The 26,986-nt window shown below is 40.6% G+C and overlaps 1 protein-coding gene across 4 annotated transcripts in view; it reads right to left on the bottom strand.

Moving 5' to 3' along the window:
- The window catches only part of SLC12A5 (solute carrier family 12 member 5), a 112,048-nt gene that overhangs the window by 6,438 nt on the left and 78,624 nt on the right, over positions 1–26,986 (bottom strand). For 2 of the 4 annotated variants that reach the window (XM_063459167.1, XM_063459170.1), the window contains 5 exons: positions 16,227–16,358; positions 12,357–12,464; positions 10,691–10,813; positions 10,384–10,583; positions 2,338–2,352 (listed from right to left, as the gene is read on the bottom strand). In XM_063459167.1, the coding sequence (XP_063315237.1) occupies positions 2,338–2,352; positions 10,384–10,583; positions 10,691–10,813; positions 12,357–12,464; positions 16,227–16,358 (578 nt within the window). Of the gene's footprint in view, positions 1–2,337; positions 2,353–10,368; positions 10,584–10,690; positions 10,814–12,356; positions 12,465–16,226; positions 16,359–26,986 lie in introns of all 4 variants that reach the window. The other 2 variants (XM_063459168.1, XM_063459169.1) reach the window with 2 other exon arrangements.

Raw genomic sequence — 26,986 nt, 5'->3', positions numbered from 1 at the left:
GATGGTTGCCTACCCATGACATAGAATTTTCCATATTTCAGAATAGTGCTACACAGTCTAAAAAAACAACCAAATCTAACATGGTAAAATTAGCAGGATCAAGCACTCAGAGGCAGCACCATAAATAAGGGATTTATTCCAGATTAAGGAGTGATAATATTTATTTCTTGTATTTTGGAAGAGGTACCATTAGTCAGTCTTTAATACTAATTATAGTGCAGTTTACTGTATTTTACATTTTCTTTGATACATAATTCACTAGATTTTAAATTTCTTATCACTGATAAGGATATTATGTATGTATACAACGCCTGTGGAATAGGCTGGACAAAGACTTCAAGGAGGCAAAACATTGTCATTCCTTAGTCTTAGGTGGAACATATATATTTATATATTTGCACTACCTTCAAGTGCCTGAATATACATTTTAAAAAAAGTCTAAATAAAAAGATTTTAATTTTAATTTGGTTCTCAACTTACTGTCTCACACAGTTTAGTAAACTATCCCCTTCTAACTCTTATATTCTACTCAATTTAAAAAATATATATTTTTATAAATTACATTATTTTTTTCATTAATGGTCTATTGTTTATAACATAAATTACTTTTTTATTTGACTATTTTATTATTTAACATTTTAAATCTATAGAAGTTGTTTAATTATGACTGTAGAAATAGTTTAATGCGTGCCCTTCTGTACCTTTGCATAATGAACTCTGTCTCCCCAGCAGTTATCCTGGTATTGATTACTAAATACTTAACACAATACAGAGGCATTATTCTACACTATATTGATTGGTATTTTGTTAGATGTCTTGTCTACTTTATTGTATTTTCTTTATCATTTAAGAATGTTTACATGACTATTTAAACATGGCATCTTCAGTTCACCTTTAATTTTAATTTTTTTTCCTTTTATCTTTCCATTCAGTAATCCCACCCCTCCTTCGTCAACCCCCGATGAAGTAAGTCACTAGATTTGTATTAACGGAATAATGGGATAAGGAAACAGTTTAGTGACCATCTGGTAAGGTACTTGCTGTTTCTCAAGAGCTAGCTGTACAGATCAAGCCTTTAATAATTCAGCTTTGGGTAGAAAAAACATTCCCATGTTTGCAGACTTGCTTATGATTTTGTAAAGATTTAACTACAAGCTATAACGTGCAATTTTCAAAACCCTACTTTGTCCAAGACCATGTAGTAGGAGGTAAAACGGTTATCTAGGTTGAAAAAAGACTAAAGTCCATTAAGTTCAACCTTCAAACCCATTCTTTTATGCTATTGATCCAAAAGAAGGCGAAAAAATTAAATTGTAGCTATTTCCAATTATGCCACTAAAAAGCGAAAAAAAATCCTTCTTGACTCCATAGTGGCAATCAGATTTCTCCTTGGATCAACAACCTCTTTACATATATATCCTTAAATATTCTAAATATGCAAAAAAACATCAAAGCCTATTTTATAGAATTTACTAACACAACCTCTTCCACATATTTATTGTTTTTACTGTAAAGAACCCTTTCCTTTGCTGTAAGCGAAATCACCTTTCTTCCTGTCTCAATGGGTGACCTATTGTCTATTATATATTCCTGATAATGAACAGGTCAGATCATAGAGGTTTGTACTGACCGTCTATATATATTTGTCTAGTGCAATCATATCCCGTCTGAGGTGCCATTTTTTCTAAAGAAAACAATTCCATTTTTTCTAGCCTTTCCTCGTAACAAATATTTTCCATTCCCCATACTAATTTTGTAGCTTACCTCTGCATTTTTTTCTAATTCTGCAATATCCTTTTAAAAAACTGATGCCCAAAATTACACCGCATATTCAAGATGGGATCTTACCATTGATTTGTAAAGAGACAACATTTTGATGAGGTTGTTCTTTTAGATACAGCATAAATCATAAAAATATAGTTTAAAATTTAACTCGTGATCCAGTTTCAAACAAGTCTAACGGCAGATGGAACAGACTGTATATCTTATTTTCTTTAGCAAAAAAGCTAACGTTTTTATCTACCCTAAAAATTCAAGATCTAAAACCACATGATCCATACAATAAGAGGTAAAACATACTTACATGCTCTGGAGTCCCTCATATACCTTTGCTTAAAATTTAAAAGGAACACACTTCTGGTTCTAATAAAGTAGTGTGTACACTAGAGGTCTTTTTGTACAACATGCTTACGTGTAAAGAAGTTAGAATGTTAGTGGAGCCCGTTTATTGCAACTCCAATAATAAATACACGTTCAACTGAAATTATAATAAAATTACTGTAGAAACCCCTTTCACCCATACTTTCCCCAAAGTATACTAGTAAGATGAAAACTTACAAGTTCTCCCACTCACTTCATGCCGCAAGAAAAGAAAAACAGAAATTAGAGATTTAGGAAGAAAATAATTGAAAACTACTTATTTGTGGCAAACTGGCAGGATTATTTACTGAAGTGAGACTTCAAAGAGAATTTCAAATTTAAGGTCTAAGTAGCCAAAGGGAAAGATCTGATGACCCTGATTTCTCATTTAAGTGAATAACCCTGTAGGTCTTCAGCTGTTTTGTAATCATCTATGTCCACCCGCTTCACCCCGAGTTTCATATTCCACGGTTTATTAATGTCATTTGAATCAATGTTCAAAATGATACATTATAATGACTTAAAAACAATACCACCCTTTTCAGCGCATAGATATTGCAAAAAAATTCAAATTAATCATATTTTCCATTAATTTTCAGAACATTTAAAAAAAAAAAAAAACCCTGATACACTATTTTATCGCTGATCTTGATATATTAGTTCTTGTAGAGATATTGGTAATATGACAGCACAATGGACTTTTGCAGCACAAAAGGCAAACACTTACTATAAACAAGGTGACAACTACCCGTAAACCCTACCCGTTGGGTTTCAAACTTATACCACCCCCCATCCCCTCCGAAAAAGGAATATAAAAAAAAAAATTCTCTTGTTTTCTATAATGAATAAAGAAAGGAAACTGAATGAAAAAGAGAAGAAAACTCTCTACAGTAGACCCAGCTAAATGAGAAACCCGATATTTGATCTACAAATGGTGACAAGGTGACAAGCCAAGAAAAACCTCAGAGAGACGAACACAGATGTTTAGTAATTTAATATCTAAAACAATTCAGGACTTGGGGCAGGCAAATTCTTGATTAACACTTCTATGTTTAAAAAATAGATACACATTTTCTAAATACATAAATAAATTATAGGAAAAAAAATAAATATATATATATATATATATATATATTTTTTTTTTAATATTAAAAGATTACCATGTCTTTGCCTGGATGTACGTAGTTAATAATGAGCGTGCCTCCTAATGAGTCTGGGAATGCATCTAAGTATGCTAACTGGGACATTAAGCACATAACAATATGCAGAACTTCTCAGAAACATCCAATTATAATTTAAAATGAACATAATTCAAATTGTGTGCAGTAGGGCAAAAATTAGTCAAATGTAGGATTACAGTAAAACTGGCAGATTAAGTGGAACAGTAGTTTAATAATGGCCATGAAATTCTATGTTCCTCTTTTCTGTTTAGTCTTTTTTTTTTTAAATATATATATATTTATTTATTTTTAGTTATTATCTCCATTGAAAAGTTAGTTGCCTCCTATCTAGAAGTAAATGCAAATTATTATTTTTTTAACCAATTTAACAAAAAAACTGTATGTAATGAAATAATATGCACCGGAAACATTGAACGCACCGTATATCACAAAGATACATGGTGTATGAAATTTAAAATATAAAGATCTGGGGGGCGGAGCCTAGCAGTGAAACAGGCCAGATGCCATATTTGGCAGCTCCTGAAAATACAAACACATTCCACTCGATATCGCAAAAACTAAATGTCATCCAGGCACAAAACCCACAGCACTGAACAGGGGAGACCATCCCGCATCACCCGATGCCCTTCCGGTATACCCCAAGGCAGGCCAAGCCGAAAAGCAAAGTTCGGGCCTACTACACACCGAGCAGCCGTGGCCTGTTGTACCTGCTGGGCGGAGAGGACGCCTGGAACGCCGGGGGAGAGCTGCAACAGGACTCAGAGTACGACAGCACGGAGATGGGACGCAGATCACAAAGATCCCAACAAGGTACTGCCACAGCACAGCCTGACATAGGCACCCTATTCCAACGACAGGCACCCGCCAAAATGGCGGTCGAACAAGGCCCAGACCTCCCACACACTGCTACCCCCACAGATCAAACCTCCCAGGGAGTCACACAAGGGGCCATGCAACCTAAACAAACCACTCTGCCCAAACCCACACCCCAGCAGGGAACCACAGATCTGGCTACCAAGCAGGACCTGCAGCAACTGCAAACCATGCTGCAGGACATACAACGCTTGCTGGCAGCAGACTTACCTGGCTCAAAACGAGCATGCAAGAGATCACAGAGAAAGTTGTCAATACAGAGAGTGAAGTTAGAATGATCCAGGGAGAAATCTCCACGCTGAAGGAGTCATTCCTCCAGCTGCAACACAGCCACCAACTCCTGACAGTACAAGTGGCAGTACAAGAGGATAAAAACCGACGCAATCACATTAAAATCAGAGGCATACCCGCCTCAGTAAACAAAGAGGACCTACCACACTATATTAGGAGACTCATGCAATCACTACTACCACCCGCAACGGCAAGGAAGCTCTCATTCGCAGGGATATACCGCTTACCAACACCTCCTAGAGCCGTCACCACGCTTGCTGGAGATGTCATCGTCCGCTGTGTCCTACCCCAAGACAAGGGGCACATCATGAATGCGATCAAAGGCAAGACTCCACTGGATTTCGAAGAGTCCCAACTAACCTTCTATCAGGACTTAACCAAAACCACTCTCCAATGGAGAAAATCACTCAGTGAACTCACCAGTCAGCTGCGTTCAGCGGGGATACCATACCGCTGGGGTAACCCACGCTCCTTACTAGTCACCCACAAAGGGACCACACACAAACTCTCCTCGGGGACTGAAGCACCCGCACTTCTAACGAAGCTGGGCCTACCGAACAAACCCGACCAAAACACCGCCCAAGCCTGGAACCCAGCAACCGCGGAAATATTAATTCCAAGAAGGCAGAGACTGGACACACAGGCCATCTGACAGGTAGAGGGGGAGAAGTCTCCTACCCCTGCCTGTTCAAAGGCGATACAAAATGTTCATGTTATAAAATGCCTATATACCATTTACCGCACAGGCATACTTGTTAATGTTACACAAGTTACGACACTAGTTTAATGCTTATTATAAGAGCCTGCTAGAGAAGGCGCTGACACACAATACCGCGTCGACAGAACACGTATCACGGCGCAAGACGGAACACACACCCCCGACAGCCCCAAGGTTAGGGCTACCACCACTCATCAGTAGTCTCTATTGAGCTCAAGCCAACTACACCTCTACCGAGAGGTAGAGCATACTGAAGACTTATTCACAGGACTCAACAACCAGCATTGCAACCTCTACCAAACCCATACTGACCCAAGCAAGGAACCAGAACCACGACCAGCCCGCTGATAACACTCACACTGGGCCAGACCTCCGCAACCGACCCATGACCTAGGTAACAAAACCACAATCTCATACGTTAGCTACACATATTCTAGACCTTACTCACCACCTAGGATTATCTGCTTGTTATAACTAAAAGAACAATTTGTGCTAAGCTCTGACACATGCATTGTATAATCTTTGTTGAAATCTGTTAATACCTGCTATTATGCATATGGAAAACCTATTGTGGGTTTGCAGCACGTAAAAATAAAGAATAATAAAAAAAAATATATATATATATATATATAAAGATCTGCTTACTTTTCCTCTGTTCCATCGCCAGTTTGTATGTTTTACTCTTTGTATAACACCCAACTTCTGGCTGTCCTCTGCTCCCAAAGCAGGGCAAAGCTAGTGATTGGCATTGGCACTAAGGCTTAATTGTCAGAAGCGCCGGCTAGGGAATTTCCGTAGCAACCGCAGCGCATGTGCTGCGGTTGCTATGGGAGGAAAGTAGAGGGACCACGCAGACACACTGACTGACAGCGGAGATAAAAACCTATTGTTAAAACTGCTGGTGCAATGTACAAGCATTGTAATGAGCATAAGTTGTTTGGGGGCTTGACAGGTGCCCTTTTACGATTCCATAAGGTCCTGAGGGTTCTTTTGCTCTACAAGACTATAATTCCATAATTAACAGACAATCAATTAACGTTATAATACGCCATGTATCGTAGCAGCTCTTCAAAATGCACTGTTTACAAAGCATAGTGTGCCAATGACCCTGGAGGGTGTCAAGTGGACCTCCCGGTTTTGTGTAATTATTTTCAGAAAAGACCTTCGAGTGTTGTTTGTACTTCAAAAGGAAGTCAAGGTTATCACAGGGCAGAAAACGCTGGGAAATATCTAGGTTCTAAAGAATCTTCGCTAGTGTCGAATACTACTGCTTCAACATGATCTTGTAAAAATATTTACATTGCTAGAGGTGGCCACTGACCTCTCAGAAAAGTTGAAGAAATAGATATAATCAGGTGGCTATGATCTAGAACATTTCTGTGCAATATGTGAACTTTCTCTTGGTCTCTATGTTAGCTGTGAGTTATTTGTGTATTAAACGAACACTCTAAGCACTCTAAGCGCTACAGATCACTGCGGTGGTTATGGTGTCAAGAGTGCCCTGATGCCCCCTTAACCTCTTAATGACACAACTTCTGGAATAAAAGGGAATGAATGACAGAATATTTCCATCGTTTGTCCTTAAGGGGTTAATGGAAGTAGTCAAATCATTCTGCCCTTCCCTTAGTGTCCTGAAAGGTATGGTTCCTTTAACAGTTCAATTTACTACATCTCTACAATTTTTCTTGCTATTTTTTTTTACTTTGTAGCAAAGTTATGCAAAAATTGCTTGAGTTCATTTGGAAACCAGAGAAACCACATCTTTTGGTATTTACTAAACGGTGTCACTGTTTTAAGGAATTCAAAAAGCCCTTTTAATGACATCAATGTTACACACAATCAGGTTTCCTGACGTGTGCAACATTGGTTAGATTAACTCTTTCAGTCCGCAGAAAACTGCTTTCCCCTTCTGCAACGATAGTGAAAGTAAAGTTGCACATGATGAACATCTAATTTACACGGTCAGAATGTAATAAAGGAGACATCACCGGCTTTCATCATTAATAAAAATCAATAATAAAAGAAAAACATGAGGTCCCATGGGACCCTGAAAAAAAAAAATAAATCAGGAGTGGCTTCTCTTCTTCCTGTACGCCTTCGGCTGTGGATTGGAGAGGATTATATTTAGAAGGGAAAAATGCCTAGTCTCCTAGTCTTTATAATAAAAATATATGACCCCATACAAGATGCCCTTAAAGAGGTTAATAATGTCAAAGATGAACCATTTAAAAAATATATATATGCCCCCCCCCCCCCCATTTGATGCCTACTTTCCCTAATGAGTTAATCTTGTTGGGTATTAGCCCCTTATTAGCCACACGTATATGGCTATGGGTTACCAATCCTCTAGACCAGGGGTGCCCAATAGGTAGATTCCCAGATGTTGTAGAACTACAACTCCCATGATGCTTTGCATGCATTTCGAATGACAAAGCATCATGGAAGCTGTATTTTTAAAACATCTGGGGATCTACCTTTTGGGCAACCCTGCTCTAAACACTCTTCTCAAAATATGTCCCTATGTATATAGATCTAGACTCATCACAAGGCAAGTCTCTCAAAAACTGATGCTTGGCCATCAGAGATCTGTGATAGGTGGGATTTGAAAACAAACAATCACAGTGCTCTGACTGAGCATTCGAAGCACAAAGCCTTTATAAAGGCTTTTCCTGCCTTGAATGCATGATGTTTATGTGTCCGGGTTTTTGTTTTGTTTTTGTGTGCTCTTTTTTTATTTAACCACCAAATCCTTGAAGGTTGTCTCAACCAAATCAAGTAGAAATGGAAAAACTGTTTATTCCATCAATGTAAAAATAAGCATTTTAAAAAAAAAACTGTTTTGTCAGGATACAATGTTTTTTTATTCAGCTTCCTTGGAGCTGAAGAAAGACGATTGAAGAAGAACTTCATATGGTAAGTATTCATTTTTTCCCCCAAGATTTATTTTAACGCCCCTCACTACTCTTAATTGCTGGGGTAGGTAGGGATATATTTTGGGAAGAGTAACTAGGGGCTATCCAATTGAATAAGGGTTTGACTAGGATGTTCTCAAGTTCAAAATTTCTCTACTTACCCCCCACATATTAAAATCAGTGAGGTGGGACCTTTATGTTTTAAACACCCTAGGGTTTCGGAGAATGGGCATCTTCTTGGCCTTTTTTATATCACTCACAGGTCATGGGGTTGAGAAAGATGAGAGGCCACTTGCTAGGCCTCTCCTGTTTGTTTTTGGAATTCCCAAGGTTCTGCACATTTATTTAGTGGAGAGAACCGCAAGCGTGAGATTATTATTATTATTTTTTTTACTATATGTATTTCCATACTATTTGTATTTCCTGCTATTTCCCTATGGTCATGCATTGTTGGCTCTTATACAATAGAACCAGATAAACTTGCAGAGCTTGCTTAGGCTCAGAAGCCAGCCTGCGGCACATGGTAGTAAATATTTAAACTGACTTCCGCACATAACTATCGTAACCATCACTGCTTTTTACACTACCTAGTAAGTTAACTTGTTAATCTATAACACACACACGTGCAACTCACTTTTATATCTTGGTTATAATTTTCATTTAAATAAAACCTACAGCTGACATACTATTTTTTCAGTATATATTCATGAGCTGTATGTTGGAATTGTTTCAATCCCTTGAACAAATGTATGATTTGAAATGGCGTGCTCAATTCATTTTCCGCAAGATGTGGAAGGCCATATTTCTTGGCTTTCATTTGTTAAGTACTCCCTAGTTATTTCCTAACCTGGTAACCGTAAGACATGTCATATTCTACAGCGTCTGAAAAAAACACATTTTGCATAGACTTCCAAATGTAATGGTCCCCAAGCACACACTGAACTGTAAATTAGCGAATTTTCATTTTCTCAAATACTCTTACAAAATGAACCTAGGCAAGTAATATATTGTTGTTTAATAGTGGAGAACAATTGTAAGAAACATAGATCATGGCATGAATCCTTAATGAAGATTATTTGTTGAAGCATAACACACTTGGAAGTTAAATTATGACTTTTTTTTTATGTATATCATTTTCGATTTGTCATATTGTTTGTCCACACTCGGCAAACTTGCACATGCACAAGAGTACAAAAAAGGATCTACGGCGAAGATCAGGGCTCAAAATCTCCATCCGCCACTAGCCATTGGCTAGTGAAAAATTAGCCATGGCGTGTAGAAAATCACCCCTGGAGGATATACTATGGTTTACTATGGTAACTTTTAAGGCCAGGCTGGTAGCACAACATTGCATATTTTAAGCCCGAGGGGAGATAATCTTGTACATGCGCAATAATGAACTATAAACCTCTTCTGTGCATCGTGCAAGGTGCTCTGTGTTTCAATCAGCCGACGCAACCAACAGCTGATGGAAAAAGCAGTGGAATCTTTGCCAAAGATTGCCAATTACATTAATCAGAGTAGTCCCCACTTTGTCTCGCTTATATATTTTGAATTTAAAGATATTCCAACATACTAAAAAGATTCCATCTTTATGAAAAGCTCAGAAGTGATAGGGCTGCTTTAATTGGCTAACTGAAGTTAACCTGAGATTAGCCAAAAGTCAGGATACAGGACTAAAACAGTGCTGAACCACAAATCAGGGGACAAATAAACAAAAGCGATAGCAAAATTACAGGACCTGTGAAGTTTAAAGTAATAAAACTGAGTAATCATCCCTCCCCCCTTCTCTGCCCCCTGCCCCCTCAAAAAATGGAGAAATTAAGAAAGAAAGGAAGGCAGGCAATCTTAAATTCTGAATGCTAATTAATATTCTGACTGATCAGCGAACCAAAAGAAGCCATGAGATTAATCAGCCCTTTCTTTAATCTACCAATAACTATAAAACAATAAAAACATTTAAAAACAATATACAAACAAATTTTGATAATGAATTTGATTATGCTCAAAACTAAACCATATAAAGAATGGTCTAGCACTAACATTCTCACCTTTAAAAAAAAAACAAAAAAAACCCCACACAACTGGTTGTGGAATCTTCAGGAAGATTGGGTACCAAAACCCAAAAAGGGCTACCTCCGGCCCCTAGCTGTAATTGGACAGCACTGCCCTATCACAAATTCCTGAATACACTCTCCTGTTGATCTGTAGCCACCCCGACAACTCAATGTTTTGTACAAACCTAACAAACCACAAAGAATATACGTACGGTTTCATATTGAAGAAATCTCTTATCCCTTCTGGAGTGCTGGAACTTTTACTCTTATTTTTGTCGGCTGTGAATTTTTCCTTTGTCCAGGTAAGATGGACTTTCTCCTGAGATCCCTCTGGCTCTGGTTCTGGAGGAGAATCTACAAGAGTCTCCGTAACAGAGAACCCTGTTGCATTCGTATCGTGTATTAGCTGTACCTAGTGAGGAAAGAGAAAAAGTTCAGTAGGTACATGAAAAGATAATTATGGGGGGAAAAAAGGGAGATGTCGATGGAAGAATATAGCATGTACGATGGTGGAGTTACCTCTTCTTCGGGCTTCTCTTCACAATCTCCCACCTGCTCCTCTGGCACACTTAGGTGCAATCTGGAGTTCGTGGGATTCTTGCGTCTGATCGATCCACGGGATTCGTCTGTAATGCTCTGAATCTGCAGAACGTAGTATGCATGTAAATACTGCTTCTCTGAGCCACAGTAAATGATCTACTAAGGATCTCTGAATATTGACATTTGTACACTAATGCTTTAAACCATTTAATTTTGGAAATATTGTTTTTTTTTGGAGGGGGGGGGGGATACATATTTAAAGTATTGTATTTCCAAGTGTTTAGAAAATAGGTCTGTAGAATATTACATTATTCTATCTTCCTATTCATAAACATATTAGGTATGGAACAACGTCAAATCTATTTATTTATATGTATATTTGGATTTTTCAATTTTATTTTGCAAAGAGTGTGCATCTTCTCAGAGCATTAAATGCCATAGCTTGGCACTAGCTCTATACATAAGGAGCTTACGCTGTTCTCTCATGCACGGACAGCAGATGTTCCCCGCACTATAAGTAGTACAGCATTGTGCAGCGAGGGTGTAGTATCGCATGGCAGAAATACACACATCTAAGCTACAAAAAAAATTCCTTAAATGCAGATAAATATAATGCAATCCTTGAAGAGCATACAAATGATAAAACCATTGAAAATTGCCCATATGATCTTATTTTTTTATCCATGAGATGTAATATCCACTATTTAGCTTTTTAGTTACCTCCATGGTATTTAAACTTCCCTGTACACTGTGCCCTGTTGTGGTTTCTGTCCCAGTACCCTTTAGTGTGTTCCTTGATCTATTGTGTATTATTCTGGTATTGACCTTGACTTTGTTACTGAAACTGCGTTTTTATCTTTAACCCTTTCCTTTGTTGTTTGCCTGTTTGACTAACTACCATGTACCTGACTCTGGCTAGTTCTCGTTTTCGATGTCTCTCCATTACCCTGACCTCGACTCATTACTGACTATGCTTTTCTTTCTATCTAACGTTAAGTACAGCAATTCTACTGCCCGGTAATACGTTATTTCCTTGTTTCGTCCCTTGCTATCCTAAACTTTGGGTGTTGTGGTTTTACCTCGTGACATACTGAGACAATGTAGGGACTACTTTGTCTCAGCCTTTTTACTCTGCGCCACAAAGCTAGCTTGACACTAGGTAGAGAGCTACAGCCGCCAAGCTTGTCATATGCCCCAGCCATCACCAGTGACAGGTGTAGGGAAATTAAGCTCCTTCTACGGAGGATCACACAGTCTTGCGATATCCTCTATAGACCTGAATGCTGTATTCTTGCACTTGCACGAGAGTACATCACTGATGTTGGCTCCTGGCAACTGAAGTGCCAGGAGGTGAATAGGATCAGACGGAAGAGGATGGCGGCGACTTCAAGGGAAAGCTACAGGTGATTAAAACCCACCTTTACCTGCCCCCGCCACCGGACCTCCAGCAGCAATGTCACCGTCGGGGGACTTTGAAAATTCTGCAAGGACCCCAGATAGTGACAGATCCGATTTAAGTGTTAAAAAAAGAAGTTTAGTCATGCCTATTAGTCACAGATACATGTCAAAGTTTCACTGTAATATCCTAACAAATTATCAATCTAACATATGTAAATATCTAATATTGAATTATGATTGTGCTTACCTCCCTTTCACGTTCGTTTTTGGTCAGGTGCATTTGTTTCAGGATTTGGGACCTCTGCTCCATGACCAGAGTCTTCTCATACGTGTAGGCTGAGATGTCGCTGTCATGCTATAAAGACACGTGTTATATTGTATCATGCATTGGGTGAGCGGAGTATCAGGTATCAGGCTTGCATGGTGCTCTGCTAACATTCTCCAGTGGTTGAAATGAACACGAATATGCGAGGATGTTCATAAACAAAGCTGCTGTTTTGAAACATCACAAGTCACTTAGCATTTAAAAAGAGACATTATGCCCTCAATATCATTAAACCAGGTAATGATTTTAACATTTCAATAGCAAACTCAAAGAACCTGTCAATGCAATTAGTTTCCATAGTAACATACCAGTTGGCATTAAAGCGGCACTGTCGTGCCGAACTTACCTTTTCCCCAATCGATTCCTCTTCTCTCCCTCTCTTCTGATCTGCTCTAGTTTTTTTTAAAATCATAAGACAAAGTAGGGACTATATGTCTTATGGAGGTTTCCTACGCCTGACCAGCTAGGACCAGCGGAGGAGCAAAGTGTGCTTCATTTCCGGTTATCAGAGCAATTTCCCCATAATTCTCACCTTTCAGCCTCCTTTCACATTTCCCGAACATCCTGTCATTTTAGACAGAACGCCGGCGAAACTACCGAATTTTATACACAATTCTATACAAAATGTTAATGACACATTTTTGGAAGTAATAAAAAAAAAAAAGCATTTTGCTTTCTCTTTGATGAATTTCACATTGTAAGCGTGAACCGCAAATAATTACTGCCTATGTAAGTATATGCACCTGGTATCTGTATCTGGGGGGGGGGGGGGGTAGCAACCCAAAAGGGAGTCCCTCTAAGACCCTTTGAGAAACAGGATGTAAAAACAAAGAGAAGGTGAGGGTTGCGCCCAAAGTCTTGTAACAGTAAATATACAATTAGAAAACCGACCAAATGGTCAAAAATTAAATTAAATCTCACTAAAATTGTTTTTTTTTTGTTACTTTTTTTGTACCAATTTACTTTTTTGTATTTTATATGCACATTTTATTTCTTGCATTTTTACTGATTCTGGATTCAAAGAAATCCTCGGTGGGGATTATTCCATCAACGCTACTATAATAGAGCTGTATCTTCTGCTCTATACTTGTGAGTATATTTGATATATTTTATTTTACTACACTCCTTTCAAAATTGAGAGCACTATTGTTGTTTTTATATATTCTGGAACCTAAACTGGACAGACAGAAACACCTCTCCATTGTATCCCATAGTGGGGATTGTACCGCTAGACGCCATCCAATCCAGAGCTGGCTTAAGCTCTTTTAAATGTGAGTGTACTAGCTTTATTTTATCCATTTTACCTCTGGATTTCTGACGTATTACACTATCGGCTGTCTGTCGTATCTCCCCTTGTCTCTCCACATATACAGATATTTTATCATCCGGGCGGATCAACTCCCAAGGATTGCACCCCGAATTTATCCTGTTATATCACTGAGACTTTTTAGACGTATTTTACCATCCGGACGGATCAACCCATAAAGTTTGCACTACTATTTTAGTGAGATTTTATTTCATTTTTTACTTACATAGCCTCATTTTATTATTGTATCATTTAGACCATTTGGTCGGTATTCTAATTGTATATTTACTGTTACAAGACTTTGGGCAAAACCCTCACCTTCTCTTTGTTTTTACATCAAGTCTCTACATTTACCTGTCACAGCACTCTGATTGGTTGGCTTGAAATCCAACCAATCAGAGTACTCTGTGTCATTTTACACAGCGTGGGAAAGTTCTTTGTAATTTGACTCATTTTAATGAGTTTAATAGACATGCCCATACTCGCGGTATAGCCAGTAGGGGCAAATTATTTACTAATACTAAGTAAACTTTACTTAGTATTAGTAAATTTGACTGAAAGACCAAACCTGTCAGTGTTTTGGTAGATAGCGCCCTAATACAGTGGGAGCTATCTACTAAGCGGCTGCAAAAATAGTTTAATTCATTCTAATGAAATTCCGATACGAACAAAGTCCAGAATTGTGTCCTAACACAAATGGAGAAACTGTTCTCAATGCTGGAAAATAACTCCAGTCACTCTGATGTCCATCAATTAACGTTCTCCATCTTCTATGATTTTTGCAAGCATATTTAAGTAATGTAAATGTATTTTTTAAAATCTTATTTCATTTACAAGACTCTATATAAATTAAAGGTAATTTAGCAAAAACCTGGTGAACATCTTCTGGAAAAATAGGTAAATCTGGACAAAAAGCTTAAAAGAGCAACGGTTTCCATGGTGACTGCTCACTGTGGTCTAGTGTCTAACGATATTTCCAAATACCAATGTTATACCTGTACAACTATTTTCAGAGCGAGCTGGACCTATCATGGCCTGCACATAGAAAAGCTTGCATCTAAACTTTATCCAAAACTAGGTGCCCTGTACAGAAACAAATCCTGCCTAAGCCCTACAGTAAAGGAAAAGATTGTACAGCAAATGCTGATGCTAATCATTGATTATGGGGATGTAGTATATGACTCTGCACTGCAATCCCACATAAATAAACTCAACACATTGTATAACTCGTTCTGCCGATTTGTGCTACAATGTAATTACAGGACCCACCATTGTGACATGCTAAAAGAACTAAACTGGCTGTCGCTGGAATCCAGACGCACCCTTCATCTTTCCAGCCTTGTGTTTAAGAGCTTTTCTGGGAAACTCCCACCCTACCTGAACGCAATGCTTTCCCCGGCTGTTCCCACTTCCTATAACCTCCGATCCGGTATCAACACTTTACTTAGTCTACCCCAATACAAAAAGAAAGCAGCCCGATCCTCCTTCTCCTACAGAGCGCCGCAATTTTGGAACGACCTCCCACACAATTTAAAATCTTCCCTAAGCCTAAAGTCCTTTAAGAGATCCCTCTCTACATACCTCAAAACAGTAACAATGCAATGACTTGTGGACCCAGGACATACTTGAAAACGAGAGAAATCTCAATGTATCTTTCCTGGTAAAATATTTTATAAATAAATAAATAGTACTGTGCAAAAAGTGAAAAATTAAACAAAAACACCAACAAAGTTCCACCTCAAACAAAGCTCTACTTGTAATTTTCTTTTGATTAGATATTGTCTAATAACATTTGCCTGCTTATGAGTAAGGGCTTCTTAAAGAGTGAAGTTAAGCATCTCTTGTGAGGCTGCCATTATGGTAATGTTAGACAATCAAAGCTAAATATTAACTTTGGTCTCAATTTAATATTGTTGGATAAGCTTATAAGCGTTCCAAATTATATAATATTTTTGGATACACCTTTAAAACTATTTAATATTATGAAAAATATATTAATTTTGTAATATTTGATATTTTTTATATATTCAGATTTTTTTTTTAATTTATGATATATTTTTGAAATGTTGAAAAAAAAAAATATTTTAGAAAGTTTATCCAAAACTAATAAATGATTTGAAATGCATACCGAAAAATATTAAATCAAGTTTTAACTTTTTGTTGAGCTCCACATTATTCTTTTTCTCATATATTATGGACACAACAAATTACATATTGGGTTTAGATCACCAATTTAAAATAAAAAACACTCTACCCCTAAATGCCATTTAGAGTTACATAGAAACGCTCACGGCATTCAATTAAATAGTGGCCAGAGGAAAACTGCATACAACCTGTACATTCTCAATTCGAGTCATAAGGTTGCCTAGTAATTGTGGTTATACATACACTTACAGTACTGAGAAAGAAAAAGGGGAAAAGTATGAGAGATAAAGAAGGAAATCAAGAAATTGGCATGGGTAACGAAAGCTATGAATATCACTCACCATTTCCACCACTTCTACTTCAGCAGTAATTCTAAGGTGATAAAGGAACGTGGTCAGATCTTTTTTCATTTGGATACTGTTATCGTCCATCTGAGCTACTGTGAAGATCCTCATCGTGCAGCGTTTCCAGACCTGAATGGGTATAAGAGAGGTTCATGTGGACAGATAAAATCTTGGAATCCCCATCAATTTCAGATTATAATTTAGATTTGTTGGCAACAAATAATGAAATGTAACATGTTGCTCTGGAATTTAAAATGTTGCCAGATTGTCACTTGGTTTTGATTAACAAATCAGAAGCATTGCAATAATTGATAAATATTCCATGTTTTAAGAAACAGTGCACCATGAAAATTAAAGCAAGCAATTTAAATCTCAAAAATATGAATGATTAGAGTAGTGGTTCTAACTTCCCTATTTCATGTTAAGTGAGTCCACATTGTCCTCCACCACATCCCCTCCAACAGTAGGAATGACATGACCCACTGAAACATCCTGTACTGTTTGAAAACAGGGGATGAACTTAAATTTTCAGCTAATTTAATCAATGAACAGTGGATATTGGCAGTGAATTCTGTTCCTCTACAGGCTAATAAGCAGAACCAGAGTATAGATAAAGGTGAGTGAGGTTTCTATGGACTAGATTTTATTCTGCAAAATACATGAAAATAAAAAAATTATATTCTAGCAAGTAGGAAAAGGATTGATGTCACTAAACATATTTTAGAATTCGATAATCCGTTACCAAACTAATGCCACGTATGAAGAATGGGTACCTAAAAAAAAACAAAACGTAAAGAACCACTGGATTCTTGTGATAATTAATTTATGATGTGTACTAGACATGTGCAATTCAGTTCAGTCCGAATGTAAATTGCCAATGTGCCGAATTTCAGAAGTGCCGAAATGTTTTGAATTTCTGAAAAGTGGCAAAACAGGAGAGGGAGGGAAAATTAAGGGAATGATGACAGGAACCTAACCCTTCCCCTCGTTGGGGGAGGGTTAGTGTTAGGGGTAGGGAATTGCTGAAGTGCCGAAGTCACAAGTTTTGGAAGTGTCGAACCGAATTGCCGAAGTCCCAAATTTCAGAAGTGCCAAACCGAACCAAATGTTTTGCTCATGCACATCCCTAATGTGTACAGGAGGTGGCAGAGATAAGGGCTTTTTGATTTCAACATGTGAACAGTTTTCCAACAACTGGTAATTCTGTACAAAATGTTAATGACACATTTTTGGAAGGAATAATAAAAAAAGGCATTTTGCTTTCTCTTTGATGAATTTCACATTGTAAGCGTGAACCGCAAATAATTACTGCCTATGTAAGTACATGCACCTGGTATCTGTATCTGTTTTCTAGGAATTCATTCCATCTCTAATATATTCCAAACTATTTCCTTTTTAGTATCTATTGAAGCCACATACATGCCTTTAACATCTTCTTCATCTGTCACTACAATTGGTCCAGATTAATGCTCTTAATCAATGAACCTTGTACCTATTGATTTGTTAGAAACCTTTCTATATCTTATCTCGGCTCTGTTGAGGACTATATTCATACGGTAATATAAAACCCACATACAGCTTTTGTGACTTCAAATCACTGATGGGAAACCTTGACTTTAATGATATCTGTTTGCTGTAAATCTAGCAGAGTATCGTGGGAAATAAATCTAGTTCGTGAAAATCTGCATTAGCATCGGTAGTCATCACTCACAATGATGAACTTTTTTTTTTTTATCCCCAAAAAACCTGACTTAGATCCAGGCACATTCTACAGTATGTATATAACGATAAGGTTAAAGGGACATTCCAGACCCCTAAAGCACTTTAACTTCCTGAAAAACTTTTGGAGTGAAGAGTGTGCCCTCTTTTTTTCATTTTGCAAAAAGTGCAGATTTCAATAGAAATTAACAATTTTATAAATTAACCTAGTAACACCCCCTTGGCTTTTGAACTGACAACTGGTCTTTTTACTTCCTGGTTTTGTTAGCTCAGTGGAGCTATTGCCCAGAGAACCTGCCTTGCAAAGACTTCTCATTGAGCTGCATTAGGAAGTCTGTGATTGGACAGCCACAGAAAGTCTGGGCGGGGTTAGAAGAGGAGGGTTTGCAAAGGCAGCAAACAAGAGAAACGCAGGTTCTGCAAACTGTTTTTAGATTTACCCCCAATTAAAAAAAAAAAAATGCATAATTAAATGAATGCAAGTTTTCATTTGGGATATATACTAAACATTATTTAAAAAAAAAAATATTTTGTATATGAGCAGTGGAGTGTTCCTTTAACTCATCTATTATTAAATAGGTAACCCATACAACTTGAATACATTTGATAGATTTTGGCTATGCTGTATTTTTGTTTGTATGCTCCAATCGTCATAGTTTTTTCACACACACTAAATTGTTTTATTGCAGAATGCTGCACCATAGGCCTGCCTCTTTCGCCATGCTCCCTCACACCAAGAAAATACATTCTTATCAAATGTATGTACGCCACTCACCCACTGACAGCAATTTGTGATCTAAACTACAATGCAACCTGCAATAGAGAGAGAAGACACCCAGGGAGAAATCTTTCTAGCATGAGGGTCATGACTACAGAGAAATCTTCTGTTGCAGAACATTTATTTTGTGCACAAACTATAAATATTTGAAGATGCAAAAAAATATATATAGCATATTAATGAAGCCAAAACCTATTAAATGCATTAAAATTGTATTGGCGTATAGTGTTCTTTTAAGGATTGTCAGATTCCAACATTGCATCAAAATCATATGGAGAACTCCGTGAATTTCCAGTGGTATTGAAATGTTCCTCATTATGGCAATGCCACCATATAACATCAGTGACTGAGAACAACTCATTCTCAGTGTGAGATCAAGGGACTTTTCCAGGAATAAATTGACCTCTAGTCTCATATATACCCCGACTCATTAAATCTGCACCTTTGATGCAATACAATTCTCCATCTCAAAAGTCGCATTGTGCAATCTCTCCTGACCTGCACGACGTTGCTAATAATTGTCTCCTGTTCTATAATATCTGCAGTTCTTTTATAAGATACGTCATCATCCAATATTTATATACAATATAATGTACAAAAATCTTAATATGCATAGACTTGATCCGCAACTTTCCTCTTCATACATTTCAACACACATACTACCAATATAGTGCCTTTCATAAATATTCACCCTTTAGACATTTCAACATGTTGAAGCATTACAATGTCCAAACATTCCATCTTAACACAATTTTACATCCAACAATAGAGATTTTTAGGCTTTGATTTACTACACTGGAATCCTGAATTTTTTTGCTTACTCTTCTTTGAAAATTGTTCAAGCTTTCTCTGGTTGGAGAACGTTGTTGAACAGCAATATTGAAATCTTTACACAGATCCACAATCAGATTGTGGTCTGATATTTGACTGGGCCATTCAAACTCATCATGGACTTACTGCCAACGTGCTTTATTGTGGCATTCTCAGAGTTATGAACACCTCGTTTGGCAAACTCCTAATGGGATTTGGCATGAGTTGTTATCTGCATGAAGTCTACTTTTGGGACTACTTGGGTTTTAGTTGTCCCACTGACAGTTTTTCACATATTAGAGATCTATGCAACTCTTTCAAAGTCGCCATTGACCTCTGGTAGCTTCTCTTTCTAAAGCCCTCTTTGCTTTGTTAGGTGGCAATCTACTTTAAACAGTCTTGGGGTTTGTTTGTTTTTTTTTTCATATTCCTTCATTAATTTAAAAATGAATTTAATGGTGCAAAGTTTGTGTTATTTTTCATAATTAAACCTGACTGGAGCTTCTCCAATACTTTTTTAAAGACATGTTTTGACAGCTTCATGTGTTTAGCTGCGCTGTCTAAGAAACTCTTGGGAGGTGTATTAAGTTTAAGGTGAACCTGTCATGGGTTCATAAACTTAGGCTAAATTTCATCCCCTGCCACGTCAATGCAAACCTCTTAGGTGGCAGGTGGGCTTGCATCTAATGGCCATTAAAGTTACTAAATAACCTCAATTTATTTAAATATGCATAGGGATTTGGGAAGTGCGCTTTTTTTCTTTCTTTTTCACTGTATTTATTGGGGCCAATGTGTATTGTGGTTGTTGCTGCCGCCCAAGAGTACTGGGAGTTTGAGCGCAGGACTTATTTTTGTAAATTCCCCCCCTACTGCATTGAATACATCATGTATTGCAGACGTACTCAATGAAAATGATTGAGATATCGCTTACCATACCTCTTATCCAGGGCTGCCATTTCCACGTCTTTGTGGGTGTTACTGTTCATTTAATTCCCACCTCTGGTCCACCTCCTGCTCTCTTTATTGATTTGAATTGCTTGGAAACCTCCTGTGTGATGCCAAGACACCGGCTTGTTCCTATTCTCCCTAGCCACCACTAGCAGCGTCAGCTAGGGCGTTTCCATAGCAACCACAACACATGTGCTTGGGAGAGCAAAAGGACTACTCTCCCTTGTCAGTCGAATCGTGCCAAAGATTTAACTGAGACGTAGGAGGAGGACCTATTTTTAAATCGTGTTTTTTTTTTACCCACACTGTACATTTGCTAGAAAAACTGCTAGTACAAAGTATAAACAGAATTTCATGCACTTTAAAAAGAGCAAAATTGGGGGCGGAGCCTAACCAACGAGCTGGCTGGACGTGCTCTGATAGAGCTCCCGCCACCCGACACCTATATCTGAGGATTATACGAGCTACAAAGCCCCAATCAACCAGGGACCTGGCCCACGGCATGGGGGAACCCGGCCGGAATCGGATGATGCCACACTCGACGCCCGGGACGACCGGGCACCGCTACTGCAAATCGGGGCCTACCAAGAGAGGCGGAGGAGACGGATGGCCGCCTTCCCTCCGAATACAGCCAGCAGCACGCAAGTACAGACTTACCCCCCCCATGGATCGGTGGGGGATATCCCGGTCCCCGCCAGACGAGCCCTATACCTCCCGACAACGCCCGCGACTCTCTCAAGCAAGGTGGGCTTTGGGGCCTCCAAAATGGCGGACGAGAGCAAACTAGCTAAACAACATAAGCAACCACTACCTAGCTTGGGCACAGACATAGCTGTGAGAGACCCAATCGATAGAATCTTTGATGATTTTTGGGCTAGATTGCTGGCACTCTTACAGCCAACCGGGCTGAGCAACACAGAGCTTTCAAAGCGCACGGATCACGCAAAGGGGAGACCTGGGAACCCCCCACGAGACAAATCGGCACCCCTAACCACAAAGCCCCGAACTCGAGGCCCTGCCACACTGAGGGCATCAGAGGTAAAACCCCAGGGGGGCCTGCAGCACCAGCGGAGGGCGGCGAAACTTAAGAATCTGAGGTGGAAAAGCAACACCCCTTGCATTATCCCAACAGGCAGAATTCGGAGCCGTAGCGGGGGCCCCCCAGCTCACGCACGGTACAGGGGGATACAAGCAACCCGCCACAGACCCAGGCAACCCGCAGGGGCGAAGATCTCACACTCCCTCTGGAGAAATCGGGCCCTGGGCGTACCGACTCAGGCCCACAACGCAACCTGGAGCTCAGGGGATGGCACATCCGACTTGCGCTACCAGCCGCAGAAGGAACATACCCAGCGCGACAAAATCAAGGTCTCCCAACAGGGAACATCAGCTAGGAAACACACACCTCCACGGGTGACCACAAATCTAAGAAGATGGCAGCAACCACTAACAGGACATCGAGCAGCGACAGGTGAGCCAAGGGGTACCTCATACACGGGACACTACAGATCCTCCTCTGGAGCAACAGCCTGCACATGTACACTCAAAAATAGAGATAACATATATAATCTTGTAAACATCTCTCCGGCTGCTGCCGCTAGCGTTAACTAATCTTCTGAACCACTCACCCTTACTCTAGCGCGTGTGGTAGTTCACTCATAGCCTCACTCGTAGCTCCACTAGCTCTTGCCACTGCACAATAATCTCATGTCTTGAAAGTTCAGCGATATCACTCTGTTATTTTACGTAAATACCTAAACAAAATGCATTTATATCGTTTCTATCGTTATATATATTAAAAAAAAAAAAATTGTGCTTGATCTACCTTGTACCCCTGTGTTCAACTGTTTCTATTATGCTAGAGGACTGCCTTTGGGGTACCTCACATGCAACTGTTATCTGCCTACGCACTACAAAAATAAAGAATTAAAAAAAAAAAAAAAGCAAAATTTGTACCTGGTACCCTTCAAATTGCCCACAAGTGGACTCCATTCAACATATTATGCATTGTCTTGTATAAGAATAGATATACACTCATACAATGTCTGTTTTTCTGTTCAAATATTTTTTTTTGTCACAATGACCATGTGCCCATTGAAAGTGTTAGATATGTTGTATAAATCAAATAAATGAAACAAATCTTAATTTTAGTTGCTGAATACTTTTGCAAGGCCCAGTAGAATTGTAAAATGTGATCACACCATGTCTCTACTAAACTGTTAGGACACTCATCATGGTGCACACCACACATGTCCAAGTTAAGCATCTCTGAACCAGAGGCCAAGAAGGGGTATGCTTTGTGGCAGAGGATTTTTTGTCTAACATATAAAAATTTTTTTGTAAATATCTTTTTATTTGTATATTGGGATTACATGTAGTTTCATGAAACATAAATAGCAGTGTGGACACGCAGGTCCCGGTATCAGGGTATCATTTGCATGTATATATATTCCGGGGTATAATGGGCCCCTTCCGAGATGTCAAGATTCAACATTGTTGGACTCGCAGGTCCAGTCAATAAAAAAAAAAAAAAAAAAAAATGCAACGTATATATACTGGGGGTACACATTACCCCTTTCAACTATACTTATCTCTACATTAGTGGACTCGCAGGTCCCTTTAGCTTGCATGGGTACAGGGTTGAGCATGTCTCCGGCTTCCCCTTGCGTGTGCCGTGATTATGGTATTGGCCGACTCGGGGATTTCAGGGGTGTGCAGCCGGGGTCTCCCGGTTCATGGGTGGGAGCCCCTCTCTTCGTGATATGAGGGAGAGGGGGTCGAGGGGGGGTTCTGTTTGTCGGGATCGGCTGATGACTAAAGGTATCTCGGGATGTCGTCCCTGTCTCACATCTTCAGTCAGTCCCCCTTCCCCATTATCTCTCTGCTATGTGGGCTCAGTGTATCTCTTCGGTGTATCCGCCTCCCCCTAAACCGATTTGGTACGTAACACTTTTCCCCACTTGGTAGTCAACCACTGCCTGGAGAGCCTGGTTTCTTATGCTTGTCCCTGTCTGACCCTGCAATCTAGCATATTTCTTTAACTTAGTTAGTGCACGCGTCTTCGCCCCCCGGTTCCCGGGAGGGGGGGGGGGGGGGAGGGGAGCAGGGGGTCAGGTATGTTGGAGGAGGGAGGGGGGGGGTCGTGTCTCCGGGTGTGTGTCAGAAGTGTCATCCGTGTCTATGACTGTTAGCGTATCAAGTCTTGGAAGTCTGGTTTACCGGTCGTTAGGATCCAATGGGTCCAGATCGTCTGGTATGTCTGTGATTTCCCCTCTGCCTGTAGGGTGAGCTCCTCAAGCGTTCTGAGTTCCTCCATACGTTGGAACCAGGTTGCCATCGGGGGAGCGTGTTGTTTTTTCCAGAATACTGGAATCAGGCTTTTAGCCACATTGAGGATTCTAACCGTAAGGGATTTCTTGTATACGGATGCTTTGGTTTTGGTGTGGTGTAGGAGGAGTGCTGCAGGGTCCTTCGGTGGCGGGGTGTCTGTAAATCTCTGAATGATTTTGTGTATGTGTTCCCAATAGGGTTGGATAATTGGACATTCCCACCAGATGTGGATGTAGGTTCCTGTGTGACTTGTGCACCTCCAGCATGTATCGTCTGTTGTGGGGTCGTATGTGTGTGTTTGGAGCGGGGTGCGGTACCAGAGGCTCAATGTTTTGTAGGCTGTCTCCTGTGTCCCACTCGACGGAGAGCAGTGGAGTGTGAGTGTGCACATCTTGTCCCATTGGGCTGTTGTGAAGGTGGTGTTAAGTGCTGCTTCCCATTTTCCCATGAAACTTGGGGGTGGCCTTCTCCTCAGTTGCATAAGCATACCATAGAGAACGGAGATGCCTTTCGCTAGGGGATCGGGGTCCATGCAGATACCTTCGAATTCCGTCAATGATCTGGCGGCGTTATGTGTATGGAATAGTGTGTGCGTGAACATGTGTAGTTGGCGGTACCTAAACTGTAACATAAATGAGTTGTGTGCGTTCCCTGTCATTGCTTCGAGGGTTTTAAGTTGTCCACTGGTGGTCGCGTGGTGGAGTCTCGGTGTCTCCTGTGTCAAGAGTCTAGTTAGCGTCTTCGGTTCCATCCCCGGAGGGAAGTTCTCATTGTGGGTCAGTGGAAGTAGTGGGGATGGTGTGGTGGTGAGTGTTAGTGGTATGGCTATTCTGTGCCATACTTGCATTGTGGCTTTGATTAGGGGGTGTGGAGCCGCCAGTCGTCTGCCCTGTGGGTGGTCTAGCCAGGGTAGGATCGAGATGGGTTTGCCTATCTGTGCCGATTCTATGTCTTTCCAGGGTTTGGGCACACCTGTTTTGGTCCATTCCACTACTCGTTGAATGTGCGAGGCATAAAAGTATCTTTTAAAGTCAGGGAAGGCTAGCCCCCCCTTCTCTTTCGGTAGCGTAAGTGTGTCATGTTTTATCCTTGCCTTTAGTTTGTGCCAGGCGAATCTAAGGGCCATGGACCTGAGGGAATTAAAAAAGGCCTCCGGGATGGCGCATGGGACTGCCTGGAACAGGTACAGCACCCGTGGCAGGATGTTCATCTTGAGTACCCCTATTCTCCCGAACCACGAGAGCCGCACCTGCTCCCAGTCCCGAAAGTCCTTTCGGAAGATGTCAAGTAGCGGTTGAAAATTAGCTGTGTAGAGCTGGGCGAGGTCTCTTGTGATGTTCGTCCCTAAGTATCGCAGGGAGGTGCCTGACCACTGGAACGGGAGTTCCCGCTTCAGGGTTGTGGCTGTGCGTGATGGTATTGAAATATTGAGTATGGTAGATTTAGAGTAATTTATCTTGAAATTCGACAGTACCCCGTACGTGTCGAATTCCTGTAGTATTGCTGGCATTGTGGTTTCTGGTTCGGTGACAAAGAATAGTAAGTCATCAGCGTATGCTGCTACTGAGTGTCGCTTCCTCCCTATTACTAGACCTGGTATTAGAGGGTTGTTGCGGATTGAGGTCAAGAATGGTTCCAGGGCTAGTATAAACAGGAGGGGTGATAGGGGGCAGCCCTGTCTAGTCCCGTTCATTATCGAGAAGGGGTCGGTGAAGGCTCCGTTGACGCATACTCGCGCCGTTGGTGTGGAGTAGATGGCTCTAATCCAGGACATCATGGATGGGCCCATCCCCAGCCGCTCTAGCACTTGGAACATAAAGTCCCATGATATTCTGTCAAAGGCCTTCTCTGCATCTGTTGAGAGCAGAAGAAGGCCCGTGTCACTGATTGTAGCGGCGTGGATCAGGGCAAGTGTCCTGGTCGTATTGTCCCTCGCTTCCCGATGTGGGGTGAAACCCACTTGATCATCGTGGACCAGGTCCGGGAGGTAGGCCTGTAGTCTCTGCGATAGTACCTTGGTGAAAAGTTTAATATCGCAGTTGAGCAGAGATATAGGCCGGTAGCTGGCACATGATTCGGGGTCTTTCCCCTCCTTAGGGATTAAACTAATGTTCGCCGCCAGGGACTGTGGCGGAATGTGGGTCCCGTCGCGAATCGCGTTGAGGGCTACCAGAAGGCGTGGGAGAAGGAGTTCAGGGAAAGATTTATAGTACCTAATCGGGAGTCCGTCCGGACCTGGGCTCTTGCCCTGTTTGGTTTGTTTAAGGGCCCCTGTTAGTTCTGGAAGGTTCGTCTAGTTCCGTGCTCGCCTCTTGTGTCAGACTGGTGCCTATACGTGATTGTAGGTAGTGTGTTATGCGGGCTTTCTTCTCTGTTAGTTCCCTCTCTGTCAGGTGTGATTCTAGTGAGTATAAGTCTGCGTAATAGGTCCGTATGGTGTCGGCCATGTCTCGTGGCATGTTCTGGAGGTGACCCTGTTTGTCCCTGATTTTGGGGATGTATGCTGTCGATCTCTTCTTGGCAATCATGCGGGCAAGGAGGGCTCCGCATTTGTTGGCGTTAGTATGGAAGAACGCCTTGGAGTGAGTGTATGCTCTATGGTAATTGGTGTTGAGGAGGGAGGAAAGTTCCCTGCGTAGGGCTGTCAGTTGCGCCCCGTCTGATGGAAGGTGGGATTGCTTGTGGGTGTCCTCTAACTTGCGAATGTCATTCAGTAGGGTGGTGAGTCTGGCGGTTTTTGCTCGTTTGAGGGCAGCACCTTTAGCTATAAAATGTCCCCTCATCACGCATTTGTGGGCTTCCCACAGGCAGAAGGGAGTGGTGTCAGGGGTGTCGTTCTCTGTGAAGTATTGTGTCAGTCGTGTTTTAGCTTCTGTCTGGGCTACTGGGTCGTTTAGGAGGTAGTCGTTTAGTCTCCAGTTATTGCATGTGGGTCTGAATAGCGGGGATGTCAGTGTCAGTTGGATTGGGGCATGGTCCGACCAGGTAGCCGTGCCTATTGCGGATCGTCGGATTTCTGTCAGATAGTAGTGTGGTATTAAAAAGTAATCTATTCTTGAGTACGTACCATTAGGGGTCGAGTAGAAACTGTAGTCACGGTCGCCTGGATGAGTCGCTCTCCAGCAGTCTACTAGTCGGTGGACGTGTAGGGTTTTGTCAATGTCCTTCAGTA

The sequence above is a fragment of the Pelobates fuscus genome, chromosome 6 (genome assembly GCF_036172605.1).
Source record: "Pelobates fuscus isolate aPelFus1 chromosome 6, aPelFus1.pri, whole genome shotgun sequence".
In the NCBI taxonomy this organism is placed as follows: Eukaryota; Metazoa; Chordata; class Amphibia; order Anura; family Pelobatidae; genus Pelobates; species Pelobates fuscus.
This window is presented reverse-complemented; position numbering and strand designations above follow the sequence as displayed.